At 44.0% G+C, this 13343-nt stretch overlaps 1 protein-coding gene across 7 annotated transcripts in view; it reads right to left on the minus strand.

Annotated features, from left to right (window-relative positions):
* Positions 1–735: 735 nt before the first annotated feature.
* fat1a (FAT atypical cadherin 1a) overlaps positions 736–13343 on the minus strand; it is a 74405-nt gene continuing 61797 nt past the window's right edge. For 2 of the 7 annotated variants that reach the window (XM_035168732.2, XM_035168715.2), the window contains 11 exons: positions 12493–13092; positions 11364–11586; positions 11146–11277; positions 10889–11046; positions 9140–9608; positions 8280–8433; positions 7793–7903; positions 7045–7685; positions 6229–6366; positions 3954–3989; positions 736–2624 (listed from right to left, as the gene is read on the minus strand). In XM_035168732.2, the coding sequence (XP_035024623.2) occupies positions 1951–2624; positions 3954–3989; positions 6229–6366; positions 7045–7685; positions 7793–7903; positions 8280–8433; positions 9140–9608; positions 10889–11046; positions 11146–11277; positions 11364–11586; positions 12493–13092 (3336 nt within the window). In that variant the 3' untranslated portion in view covers positions 736–1950. Of the gene's footprint in view, positions 2625–3953; positions 3990–5544; positions 5576–5884; positions 5948–6228; positions 6367–7044; positions 7686–7792; positions 7904–8279; positions 8434–9139; positions 9609–10888; positions 11047–11145; positions 11278–11363; positions 11587–12492; positions 13093–13343 lie in introns of all 7 variants that reach the window. The other 5 variants (XM_035168743.2, XM_035168722.2, XR_004697696.2 and 2 more) reach the window with 4 other exon arrangements.

The raw sequence follows: 13343 nt of genomic DNA on the forward strand, positions 1-13343 counted from the left end.
TCAACACCACACACACACATGCACAGACACCATTGTTTGGTGACCCTTATGCGCGGTCAGGTTCGAACCCAGCTTCCCTTCTTGCTGTGAGACAGTACAAACCACTGCACCACCGTGCCACCCTTTAAACATCACTAGAAACTAAGGAATCCGTGATCTATTATTACCGACACTTATAACTGCAGAGTGATGTTTTATTTTAAAACTAATAAAGAGCCAAAAGGAAGAAAAGTTATCAGCTCTGCAGTCAGAATTTTATGTTTTTTCTTATGTTAAGTCTGAAGCTCTTATCTTATTTATGTAACTACTGTATGTGTAGTTATAAACTTATATCCTGCAGAGTGTATGAAATCTGGTGCAGCTTGATTGAATTTAAGGGAACTGCTGTAGAGTATGTGCTCTATTTAGTTCCCTGATAGTTCGAACTTGTGTTTTAAATGATACACACTTTACTGTTGTCACCTGTTCCTCTCACATATTGAAGCTTTGCTATTGTAGATCTTCCTCTATGCTGCCTCCTAGTGGCTACATCCACACTAACATGTTTCAAACCGTTCACACAAGCTTTTTAGCTCCACAGTTATAATCAGTAATAATCTGTCCGATTTTCTGTATCAGCTTCTCTCGACTCCTCGTTGAAGAAACATGTTTTAAATGCAAAATATTAAAACTAAAGATCATGTGTATTTTACTGAAGCAGCTTTCAATCAGTCTATAATTCATTTTCTCACATGGTTCAGTCTATTAAACATAAAAACATTTTATTAATTGCTGTATATTTTCGATGTGAATAAATACCCATCACAATTAGCATATTGTCAAAATGTTTACTTACAATTACACAAGTCGGACTCAGATCAAAGTTGATTGATTGAAACAAAAAAAGTAAACTTTCAAAAAGTTTGTAATAAAATCTCTCTGACTTTCATTGTTAAGATTTAATGTTTTTCTGCACAAGTAACACCAGGATATTACATTTAATACATCACCGTGTTCCTATTCATGAGCACGCTCTGGAAATAAGAAGACGGCAGAAATATTTTTTAGGAATAATTTATTGCCAGTAGGAAAGCGTGAGCTTGTGGCAGTATTCAATAAAAACCTTAACAAGACCATAGCATTGCTCACACACACATGGACACCTGAAAAAGTCACGTGTCCACGGATAACTCTGCACTATAAATATATTGGGTCCCATTTTCTTGGTGGAAAAATAAAGAGGTTCCAAAGTCAAAATTTACAAACAGACATTTAAAAAAGAAAAAACCAACAACACAAGAATATGCAGTCGTTCACTGAGGACCCTTTTTGAAATGAGCAGGAGACGATAAACTTTACGAGTACACGGTGTGCGGGAAAGCCACGCTCTTCTCTCTCTTTTTTTAACGTTTCTTTTTTTTTTCATCTCTAGTGAATGTAAGCACAGTAAGGCTGATAATGTCACACCATTTAACTCATCTTCTTATTTTTTGAAAATAAAAGCATAGAATATCTACAAAACCTAGTAAACTTTGAAATCAAAACTGTACATTTAAATTTACATTGAAAATGAGGACTTGTATAAAAACAGTTTGCTTGGTTTTATTTATAGAAACACGGATGTTGTGGTAAATTATTATTATTTTTTTCTTTCCACCATGTTTTTCCTGTCGTGCGCTGAATCGTTGATCTTTCCGACAATCTACTTCCTGTGTGAGATGACAGTCACTTAGAGTAACAGCACCGCCAAAACTCAAAGGGGGCGGGGGGGGGGGGTCTCACAACCAGTCTCAACAACCCCTGTGTGTGACTCAATTCAATGTGTGTGTACATGTATGTGTGTGTGTGTGTGTGTGTGTGTGTGTGGTGTTGTGTTGTGTTCACATACTGTGCGCGGTTAGTGTGGGTGTTGTGTGACGGGCTGACGTAAGGTGTAGCTGTGGGTTCAGGCACTTTTGTTTGGATCCAGTGTCAGACTTCAGTGTGCTGCTGGGAGTCCAGCGCCGGGATGGCCAGCCGCTCAAAGTGGCCCTCGTCGCCACTCTCGTAGTCGCTTATCATCGCCTCGGACTCCTCGCAGCACGCCGACATGTCCGAGCAAGAGGCTGTGGACGTGTACAGAGACAAGGACATGTTGTCCAGAGCGGAGGAGTCAAAGTCCAGACTACAACCTAAAGGGTAGCCCCCTCTGTAGCCACTGTTGCCCAAGGTAGAAGCAGGGGTGGTGTTGGCGGAGCTGGCCCCTTGGCCCTCAGTGTCACCCCCGTCGCTTGGGTAGGAGTGCTGCGGTAGGTACTGGTTAAGGCTGTAGAGATGAGGCAGGGCCGGGCGCTGGCGGACCCCGCCCGAGCCGCCTGTGCCCCCCGCAGACGGGTCCAGGTCTCTGCCCTGGGGCCGCAGTGTGTCGCAGCGGTCGGCGAACTCTGGCAGAGGTGGCGGCGGCAGGTCGTCATTGGCAGGGAAATCCTCTGGCGGCGGAGGGAAATCGCTCTCAATGTCGAAGCCGCCGGGGTAGTAGTCGGTGTCGATGGCACTCGGGTCACTGTACAGAGGGGCGGGCGACTCCACAACCTCATACTGTGGAAACTCCTGGATTCCAGGAAGTTGAACACTTGGCATCCAATCAGATGTGTCCCAGTGATATCCTGACGTTGGAAGGAAAAGAGCAAACGTTAATGTTCTGAGCGTTTCAGCGTCACATCTGGTTACTAAGATCATGTTAATGTTAAAAAACCCACACCATGCAACATCAACACAACACAACGTCACACCAACACAACGGGTTGTTCATTAATACACAACAATGTCACAACACTTTGGGAGAGCAGCTGCACAAACTTAGAGACAGTGAAATAAAAAAACTAAATTTTCAGAGATCTAATTCAGGCTGTATGTTTTATGATTTAAAATATTACAATATTTGAAATATCTTGAACTCTGGGTTGTGTCCGATCAAATATAACATGGGGCGATATAATTATGGGCTATAACCCCCTAAGAGTGATATCTCACCTCTGTTATGTGAGTGGATATCAGTTGACAATTTTCAAAAATCTAAGAGGTCATAATATTACGAGAATTAAGTAATAATTTTAGGCTACATGTCATTTTACAGGGGAAAATATCAGATGATCAACCTGTCGAGTTAAAATGTGGAGTGTGGAGCATCTTGTTTAGTTATATTTTAGTATAAGTTTAAAAAACAACTGCATAATTAATCTATTGGCTCATTATCACAAGTATTAGGACTTTGAAAGATTATGCAAGAGACTGAGTCTATTGTGAAGAAACAACCACACAGTTTGTCATTCGTTAGATATGTCAGGGGTTTCGAAAAAGGAAATAATGACATTAGTTTAATATTTTGGATCCAGAAACCTTGCTGGTTATTTTTTTCCTCTTTATTCTCATAATATTACCACATTATTCTAGAAATTCCATAATTTTGACCCTAATAATCCCAGTATGATCCCAAAACACTGGTATAAGGGATGTGGGGTATTTCTCATAAACATATTATATCTAACTAACTGTTTAAGATGATCTAACTTTTGTTTCACTGTCCTTCCCTCCACCTCTTCACCAAATTCATATTTAATAAAATATTAGAGAAGTAATACATTTTTAGGTTTTTTAAAAGTAGTTACACAAACACATGAACAAACACAAACGACTGAGAATATTTCCTGTTAGTTGCTGAGCGAAAACCTTTTAATCACACAACAGTCAGATTAACACTTTCCCTCACAGCGTCACCACATCCGAGCCATGCACGGGAGCGTTGGTGGGGAAATAATCTCACAGAGGAAGCCGTTACACCACCGGTGCAGAAAGTCCGGTTGAGGAGGTTTAACCCGCTCCTCATTACGCTCCAGGGTTAATGGTTAAGAGTTAGAGAGGGTGGGATCGGGGGGGTTATACTGGTGAACAGCAGGCAAACACAGACGGAAACAAAACAAAAAAAACAAAGTCACCTCTTGGGTTCTTGAGATCATGAGCCAAGAAAGACTCTTTACATGAGGCAAGAAGGAGAAGAAAGAGAACAAGTCACGTTAGGAGCTGAGACGGAGGAACAATCGGCTGAGAGCACAAATGAAATGAGGACAATGAACGACAAAATGATGATGAAGAGGGCGACAGATTCATTAATAGAACAACAGGTTTTTTTTTTGTGCCATTTTCTTAAACAGACGTCCCGAGTCATGTAATCAAAGTGTGATGCCGAGACCGGGAGGCGAACACTTCTGTGCCTGTTTAATTTGGTGTTTAATTGGATTTAGCATTGCTACGTTTTTTAATTAGCAGCTCAAAATGAGAAGCAGCACGTCGGGGGCTGTACTGGGGGAGGTGGGGGGTTGTCAGTGTAAGATAATGGCAGCGCTACGACCCGACACCACGAACACAACGACTGTCTGATGGAAGCAATAAAAGAATACCTGCTCCTCCCACCGTGTCAACAACAGAGCGGACAAGGTGGATTACTGTCACTATGGAGGCTTGTGATGGGTGAGGGAGGGGGGGGGGAGCAGGTGGGAGAGATTCTAGCATTAATACAAACGCTTTAAAATATATATAAACACATATGGAGTGAATGATGGTGGGACATAAGAGACACTTCCCACTAATTCTACTGTTCTCGTTGCCAGACACACTTAAGTTTCACTGAATGTCTGAGGGGGGGGTTTCATGGCTGGGTGGTGGAAGGCGACACAGTGGGTGTATGTGTGGTGGTGTGGGGGGTCTTTATGCAATGTAACACACAACAACATATTGAATGCTATGGGACGCCATTGACAGTACAGATGGAAGAATCTGTGAAATTCCGGGAGATACAAACGCATTTCCAAAAAAACTTGTGTGTGTGTGTGTGTGTGTGTGTGTGTGTGTGTGTGTGTGTGTGTGTAACAACTTAGGAAACAAATTAGGAAGAATATTGGGGCCAGGCATGAAAAGAATGAGAAGAGGACGATTTTGGATATCAAGAATAAAATCGAACTAAATCAGAGAATTACATTTTTACTTTATTCGTGAAATCAAAGAAAAATCTTCATCTGATGTTTTTAAACTTTATTCTCGTCTTTAAGACTTTAAGCTCAACATATTGATTACATTTTGGACTTTAAATACGTAATACTAAAAAGTATCTTATTCTGATATGTATTGAATTCATGCTCAAGTTTTTTACTTTATTTACAATTATGATTTAATACAATTTTATTCTCGATATTCCGACTTTATTCACAAAATGCAACAAATGATCCGGGTTAGTTTCAACATTTAAAACAAATTCTTAACAATTCGACTTTATCTTACTTTACAAAGCCTGCTACTCATTGTCTGACATCGCAGACTTCACATAGATTTCTCAATCTTTTTTCTTAAGCTTGGCCCTAATACTCTTCCATATATTTCAAATTTGTTTCATTTATATTTGAAAAGGTGCAGGTGCATGTTTTGATGACTTATGAGCAGCACGATCCCCGTCATGACAGTGATGATGAATACGACATGAAGAGGAGCTGGGAGAACTTAACAGGAGCGTGTGTAAACCCCGGTGACATGTACCTTGATGTTTGCTTTAAACATCCGTTTGTGGCTACGTTTTTTGAAGAAAAAGAACAAAGACAAAAAGAAAGAGAAAAAACATGCTTGTAAATAAAAAAATTAATGAATGAAAATGCAGGCGTGCGTCAAATCGATGACCTTGCGAGTGATGTTTCCAAACAGAACATAACAGCTGTACGAGTGAGTCGTCAAACTCCTCTAGTCGGAGTTGAGCGCAGGTGAAATGAGACCAGGCGAATGGTAAAAATGCTGTTTTTATATATATGTGATCCCAGGAGAATTACACAGAACACGTTGTTGTGATTGCTTCCGTCTGTACCGGCAGTGAATGAGGACTTACAGGCTGGACCCCGTATTTAAAACCTTGTTCTGGATCTGTGGACTGATTTGATCCATATGGGAGCTGATGCCCCGCAGCAAAAAGAGAGAGAAGAGAACATGTGACGCCCAGAGAAACCACTTGGGTCGTCCATTCTGAGCATGCAAAGAAACACTGCTAGCATTTTACTCAGCAATGCAAAGAAATGTCAGATCAAAGGGAAAAACAACAATAATTCATCACAAGTGCAAAATAAAACAACATTTCCAACAAGTATCACTGTGTTTTTTTAAACTATTTTATCTTGTTAGTTTTTCTTCATTCACTACGAGGGAAAAGGTTGAACATGTTGAGTGGCATCGTACCGTTGTCGTCGCAGGACTCAGACTGGAAGGAGCTGAGGGACTGGACCTCAGACATGCTCCCCCTGGTGTTGTAGGGGTGACAGGCGCTGTCCTCCACAGGCTTCTTGGTCAGGCACGGATCCAGGTCCACCATTTTAGCTAGTGAAGAAAGCACATTTTAATATTAAAAACTACATGTATGAGATATAAAAAGGTCCTGGAGTGTTTGTGTGATGCTGCTTTTCTATTTGTACATTTAAAGTTGTTTAAAATCCACAGAGGAACAGGTGGGAAACCGCATTCATTCTCTTTACTTTGGAATTAACTTGGGCAGCACTTTATTTTTAGGGTTCATTATGTCCTAACGATTTTCTAGCAAGTTTCCTGGAAGCAAAGGGGGAATAATCTGGAGCAAATTAGAGAAAATGGAGACAAAGTTCTGTTATTTAAAACGTACTTAAGTGAGTTGTATTGCATTTCTAAGCAGTTGTTGACTTCCTAAGAAATTTACCCTCAAAGAACTTCCCCATTTAAATCTCAGTATATATATTCACTCATTATTTATTGATAGAAACCTTAATGTCTGTACAGTGTTTGTATGCTGAAGTGTTTGTTTGCCTGTAGAAACATTTATACGTTAAACTACGACATGTAGCAATTACATACTGTCACAATTATTTCTATAAATGCACTAAACTACATTGTCTGTTAGTGGGAATTTTCTGTGAAAGACAATATAGTAAATATTATCACAACAAATTATGGATTATCATCTATTCATCCATGTAAAATAAGTATTTGCATCTACATTAAACGACTCAAACTAAACAAACTTACAATCATAGTCATAGTCCCAGTTTGGCTTCTGGATGGAGTCGCTGTCCGACACCGAGTTGGAGGGCGGGGGTGGAGGGAGATTGGGCGCCACGCTGCAGACGGCCACGGTCTTGCGGTGGCCGTGCACCGAGTCCGGGTTGAAGGTGCTGAACTCGGGGTGCTCCGGGATGGCCGAGCCCTCGAACGAGTTCCTGTCCAGGTTGTTTCGTGAGTCGCTCGGGATGCTGGGGGTGTAGGAGATGGGCCGCACGGGGACCTGAGGCGGGATGTCGGAGTAGAAGTTCTTGTGCTTGGTGTCAAAGTACGGCCGCTGCAGGAAGGAGTGAGGCACGTTTGAGCCGCCGCTGTGCTTGTCGTCGTTGCTGGACTTGGACTTCCTGCGGCAGGCCTTCTTGCGGATGATGATGAAGAGGAGGACCAGGATGAAGATGCTGGAGACGAACACCACGATGCCGATCACCTCCTCCAGGCCGATGTTCCAGGAGGTGGAGACGAAATCATTGCGGACCTCGGCGCGCAGCTCACACATCGGCCCGCTGAAACCCAGCGAGCAGTTGCACTTGTAGGAGCCGTAGGTGTTCTGGCACTGGCCCCCGTTGACGCAGGGGTTCTTGATGCACTCGTCGACATCACTCAGGCACCTGGACCGTACATGGGAATGAAGTGAGGAGGGTGGGAATGTGAAATTCTGTTTATCACAGAGATCAGACTTGTGAGGTTGATGAATTGAAGTTTAAAATGGACGAACCTGTCTCCCTGGAATCCGGCCTCACACTCGCACACTGGACCGTCCAGGCTGTCGATGCACTTCCCACTGTTTTTACAGGGGTTGTCTCTGCAGTACGGCCCCAACTGGCACCTGGTGTCAAAAGGAAGTTTCACGTCAGCAACTTCAAGAAAAACTGCTGAGATACAGTGTGAAGCTTTTTATGTTTGCAGGATAAACTGCCATGAAAATTAATGAAGAGGAAATAATGATAAAAAATAAAAACTACTGGTCTGCAAGTGCCTCAGATTTGACAACTGCTGCTCAGGCTTAGACCACAAATATAAGCGTTACTCTTCAACATTAACTATTACTATTTAGCATTAATTTAAGTATTAAAACTACTAGACTGATTCTTATAGAACTCCATTCATCATTTGGACCAACATCTCTCTACCAGTGTCGCACAAATGCTGCATGTTTGTAGATAACCTCCATTTATTCTATCAACGGGAGAAAGTCGTGGTACCTCTGTCCTGAGTACTGCCCTCTGCACTGGCAGTAGAAGTCGTCTGCCCGGGGGACACAGGTGCCTCCGTACAGGCAGGGGTTGGAGGCGCAAGGGCTGATGCCGATCTGACAGTGGGTGCCCATGAAGGAGGCCGGACACTTACAGAAGTAGCCTGTGGCGTGGGGAGGAAAACAGAAAGGGGAGATGGTAAAAATGTGTCCATGTCTGAAGTCAGTTTGGAAACAAGACAACTGATAAACCAGGTAAAGGTCACACTGTTTCATGGCCCGCTTGGTCAATTCTGCTTAATTTACATTTTCTTATTATTAAGTTCATATGTGCTCATCGTACTTTAGTTTTGACTTTTGTAATTAAGCTAACATCTATCTCCGAATTCATATCTGTCTATATGTGGCTCACATATCAAGAACCATTCATCTTCTCAGCTTCACACTAGGCTTGTGTATTTTTAGTGGCATGAAGAAGTGCAGTGTCGACACGTGATACTTTCAATATTAATAAACTTTGAATAAACATGCAGCCAGCGGCAGAACAGCAAACACAGTGGAATATAACACGGAACAGGAACACGTTAGAAAAAGAGCTGGTTCACATCTTCAAATAGGTAAATGTGAGAATCTATGCTGCTCTTGGTTTAAAGTAATGGAAAAGAAGCTACGACTGATTTGCAGTCTAAGGCAGCGAGACACACATAAAGATTTTCAGGACTGAAAACTCCTGATCTCCTCCAGACCGGTGAAAAACGTACGTAAGTGCTCCAGTGGTACAGAACACAAAAGGAGAACTGGAAAATGTAAATGAAGCAGCTTCGGCGTAAATCGGAGTGAGTGCAATGAGCCGAGCAGGACATTATGTACCTCCATTAGGCAGCGAGGTGCAGCTCCCGCCGTTAGTGCAGGGGTTGCTGGAACAACTCTCGGCAGGTGCTTGCGCGCAGCCCGGGGCCACGTCCACGATGTCCTCCAGTACAGCGTGGGCCCGGATAGCTTTGGTGTTGAGGGGCAACTCCAGGCCGTTCAGGGTGAGGGCCTCCATGCAGCCGCGGAAGCCGTTGGTGACGGGCAGGCTGCGTCCGTGGCGAGTGGAGATGAGCGGGCGCACGTGACCGCCAAAGTAAATGCTGTTGTCAAGGTTGAGGGTGCGCAGGGTGCCCGGTGCCGTGCCCGAGGCAGCGTGCACGCGGTCCAACACCAGCTTGGCATAGTTACCGTCCACCTCCAGCGAGACGGTGTGCCACTCGCCGTCGTTAACCTGAGCACTGTGGACCGACACGAGGCCGGGCCCGCTGCCGCAGTCAAACTTGTACTGCAGGCGTCCGTTCACAATCTGTTTTAGAAGAATAAAATGAAGAGATAGAACAGAGTTCATCAAAACTCTACAAGATTAAAACCTGAGTGGAGAAATTATAATCAAATCTTCAAGTAACCGTTAGAAATCAATGTGTGACACTCATAAATCACTCGCTAACACAGGGCAGCTGATTTTTAGTTTTTTTTAACAAAAGCAAACAATACCAAGTTTACAAGAAAACCAGAACTTCTTACAACAATATATCTTCTGTTCACTCGTTTCAAACAAACATCCAAACTGTAGATATTAAAAACCAAACATGGCAGCATGATGAACAATAGCTCTCCTGCTCACCAGCCAGGTTTCAGTCGTACGTCTGGTGTGCAGACGGCTGTGCCAGACAGACTCTGAAAGGAATGTGTGGAAAACTGCTTTCTGCTTCCCTCCCAGTACTAAAATAGCTCTCGTGTGTGATTTTGTCAACCCACCACCACATTCCCATAGTCCCTCATGTGAGAGGAGTTTTTAAAATGGCTTTGTGAACCCTTCAGCACAGTCGGCTGGGTGCTCTCAGGGGAGGGCAGGTCGGCCGTGTGTTTACTGAACCGTCCTGATATGGAAATGCTGGGTGGCCACTCAGAGATGGGGCAAGTCTAGACGTAGTTTTGATTCGCAGGGTCAGTTTTAACCCATTAAGACTGGATGTAACATATGGTTTTATATACCGTTAATACCGGGGGCGACATTTGCAGGGTTCTACCTTTAGAGGCGTGATGACACGTTTTTGAAGACATGTGACTGACTAAATACATCGTGATTCACTGAAATACTCGCGGGAAAGGCAAATGCATTTTGGGAAATGTTTGTTTGTTCGCGATCTTAGCTTGGAAATAAGATTTCAAAGTAGCATTTCAGACAATGAAACCAACAGGAGCGATATTAAGGCAGATTGCAGCCGTGTTTCATTGATAGAAACATTGGTTAAAATAACAATGAGACAGATTCAGACCCAGACGAGGTTCCTGATGACCGAGGCGAAATCGATAAAAGATGTGTTCTCGGAGGAGGAGGAAGAAGAAGGTCTGGATCTCAAGTTTGACCGCTTTGTTGATTTTAAAATAATGTTCAGGAAGTTTAGGGAAAAACGTGAATTAATTATAATGAAAGCAAAATGTTTAAGCGATTAAATGTTTTTATTTCATGTCTCCATCGGCTTCAGAGGATGAGAAGTTTTCGGAAACGAGCAATTCTGTCTTACTGGGTTAAAGAGGCTGAAGTGACAGATGTATGATCACAACTGGTTTCCACACACTCACCTCGAGGATGCTGTAGTCCGTCCCTTTAGCGTACATGACGGTCGCGTGGCTGGAGAAGGTCCGCAGCCTCACAGACAGTTTCATCAGCTCCTTGTTCTCGTTCTCCATCAGGTGATACTTCACGTAGCTCTCGCCGCTGAACGTCAGCGAGTGGCCATCTGATATGAAGCGACAGACGTGCGTTAATAAAGAAGAGCAAAAATAAAGACGTCTGGAGACACAGATAAAGAGGTGGGGGTGGTGGTGGGGGTTCTTACCTGAGCATTTGCCCTTGTTGCCCTCTGGACACACACAACTGTACATGGTCGCTCTGGGATCGGCCACACACTCCATCCCCTCAGGACAGGGGCTGTTCTCGCACAGGTTGTTCACCACAGGACATCTGCCACCTAGGTCACAAAGAACATTCACTCAGACTGGAAGGTCGCAGCAGACAATAAACGCGAGTGTCTGTGTTTTTACGAGGCGTAATCACCGTCACACTGGCAGGTCGCCGTCCTCTGGTGCCGCGGTGTGACGAAGCTGAGGCGGGCCGTGCTGTACGTGGACATGGCGGTTTTATCCAGGGAGACGACCTCGTCGCAGAAGCGTAGCGGGCAGTCCAGCCCGGCGCACAGCTTCTGCACCACCCGTACGATGCGCACCCCCGTCATCTCCTCGATGATAGCAGCAGAGGAGTTCAGCTTACGGAAAACCACCTGAAGGAAATAGGGAACAAACACAGATAAACTCAATAAAAGGAGACGTGCTGAGATTAGTTCTAAATTAATCAATGAGACAATCAACAAAAACATGAAACAATTGTTTGATTTATCAGAAGATAGAGAGAAGATTAATCAATGGCATCGTTATTTGACTCTTCTTTTACTGGTCCTGCTTTTACAGACGTTTGTACACTGCTTCTTACTCACACATGAATATTCAGCGGTTATAACGAAACAACATATGTGTGAACTTCCATTTAAGACCCGAAGCAACATCTGTGTACTTCTACCTTCGCAACCGGAGCAGATGTTCTTGCTCTTCATGTTATTTTTTTTGACAGATTGTGCATCTGAACTCGTGCTGCTTCCCTGCTCATCAACCCACAAACACCAGCTACCTCCAGACTGTCCACGGCCATTCCTCTCGACCGTTCACCCCTACGCAGTCGCTCCTGCAATTCATCACCGCCCTCCTGTCGCCCTCCGCAGCCGAACCGCCTTCTTCTTCATTCCAGCTCCAGTTCCCTGCTACGCTTTCAATAGATCTTCCTCATTCATCTTACCTCAAAGTGTGTGTCTGATTTGAGAACACACAGCAAAGCTTACCAGGCCTGAAGGTAATTACATGCTTGAAGCTGAAACAACTTTCTATCCTATTATTAAATCTAGTCTATCAATCAATTACTTAAAATTATACGACTATTCTGATATATACGTTTTAGTCAGTTTGAGCAAAAACTATTTTTTAGCTATTTTCTTTTTCACCTTTTTGCAAACTTAATATCTTTAAGTTTCGACTTTGTTTTAATACGTCACCAAAGATTCTCGGAAATTGTGACATTTCACAATTTGAATAAACTAAAACATTTATATCAAGAGTTTAATTCAGGTTGTTCTTACCTCCTGAGACTGATAGGGGCTTCCTGACCTCTCCAGAGTCAGCAGCACATCCAGATCGAGCTCTGAAGGCTGCAGGCTCACTAGCTGCACCTCGCTCCTCCTCACCCCGGCGATGTTCCTCAGGGCTCGCTGGAAGTTGCGCCAGTAGTCCCCGATAAACTCCTCCGGAGCAATATTTGCAAAGCGCACAGCGATGGAGTTGTTGAGGGCCTGAGCGGCCACTTGCCGAACATGCACGTTGACATCAGCGGCCGCGGTGAAGCGTCCGTCAGTCACCGTCACATTGAGAGAGTAGTGACCCACGTCGAGCGACTTCAGGGCGATCACTTTACCATCAGAGGCGGAAACTGAAAACGAGGCGCCGCTCTCATCGTTGGAGGAAGAGGAGGAGGATGAAGGGGCGAGGCTGTAGGTGAGGGTGTCGTAGATGTCTTGGTCCGTGGCGTGGATCTTGCCCAGGACGCCTCCAGCGTATTCATCGCCGGCGGTGGAGATGTAAATGTCCAGAGGGAGGATGGCAGGAGGGTAAACGCTCTCCTCGATGATGCGTACACTGATGAAGGCGGTGGAGAAGAGCGGTGGTTTGCCGCTGTCTGACACCTAACGTGAGAAAGAGGAAAGAGATGCGTCCATGAGCAAATAATGTGCAATTTATCTGCAAGATGTATTTTTCCAACAGCAGAGGGCAATCAAGCTCCTCCACTGCCGACATCCTGCAGTTGACAGCCTCTCCGTACTGTGAATATATTTAAAAAACCAAAACATCTACAGTTCATGCACTTGCACAGTCACACTGTCACGCGGATGGTCATCGGTTCTGCAAGTAAAAAAAACAACTCAAGTCTGAGTGT

This window comes from Hippoglossus stenolepis, chromosome 2, assembly GCF_022539355.2.
Source record: "Hippoglossus stenolepis isolate QCI-W04-F060 chromosome 2, HSTE1.2, whole genome shotgun sequence".
NCBI classification, from domain to species: domain Eukaryota; kingdom Metazoa; phylum Chordata; class Actinopteri; order Pleuronectiformes; family Pleuronectidae; genus Hippoglossus; species Hippoglossus stenolepis.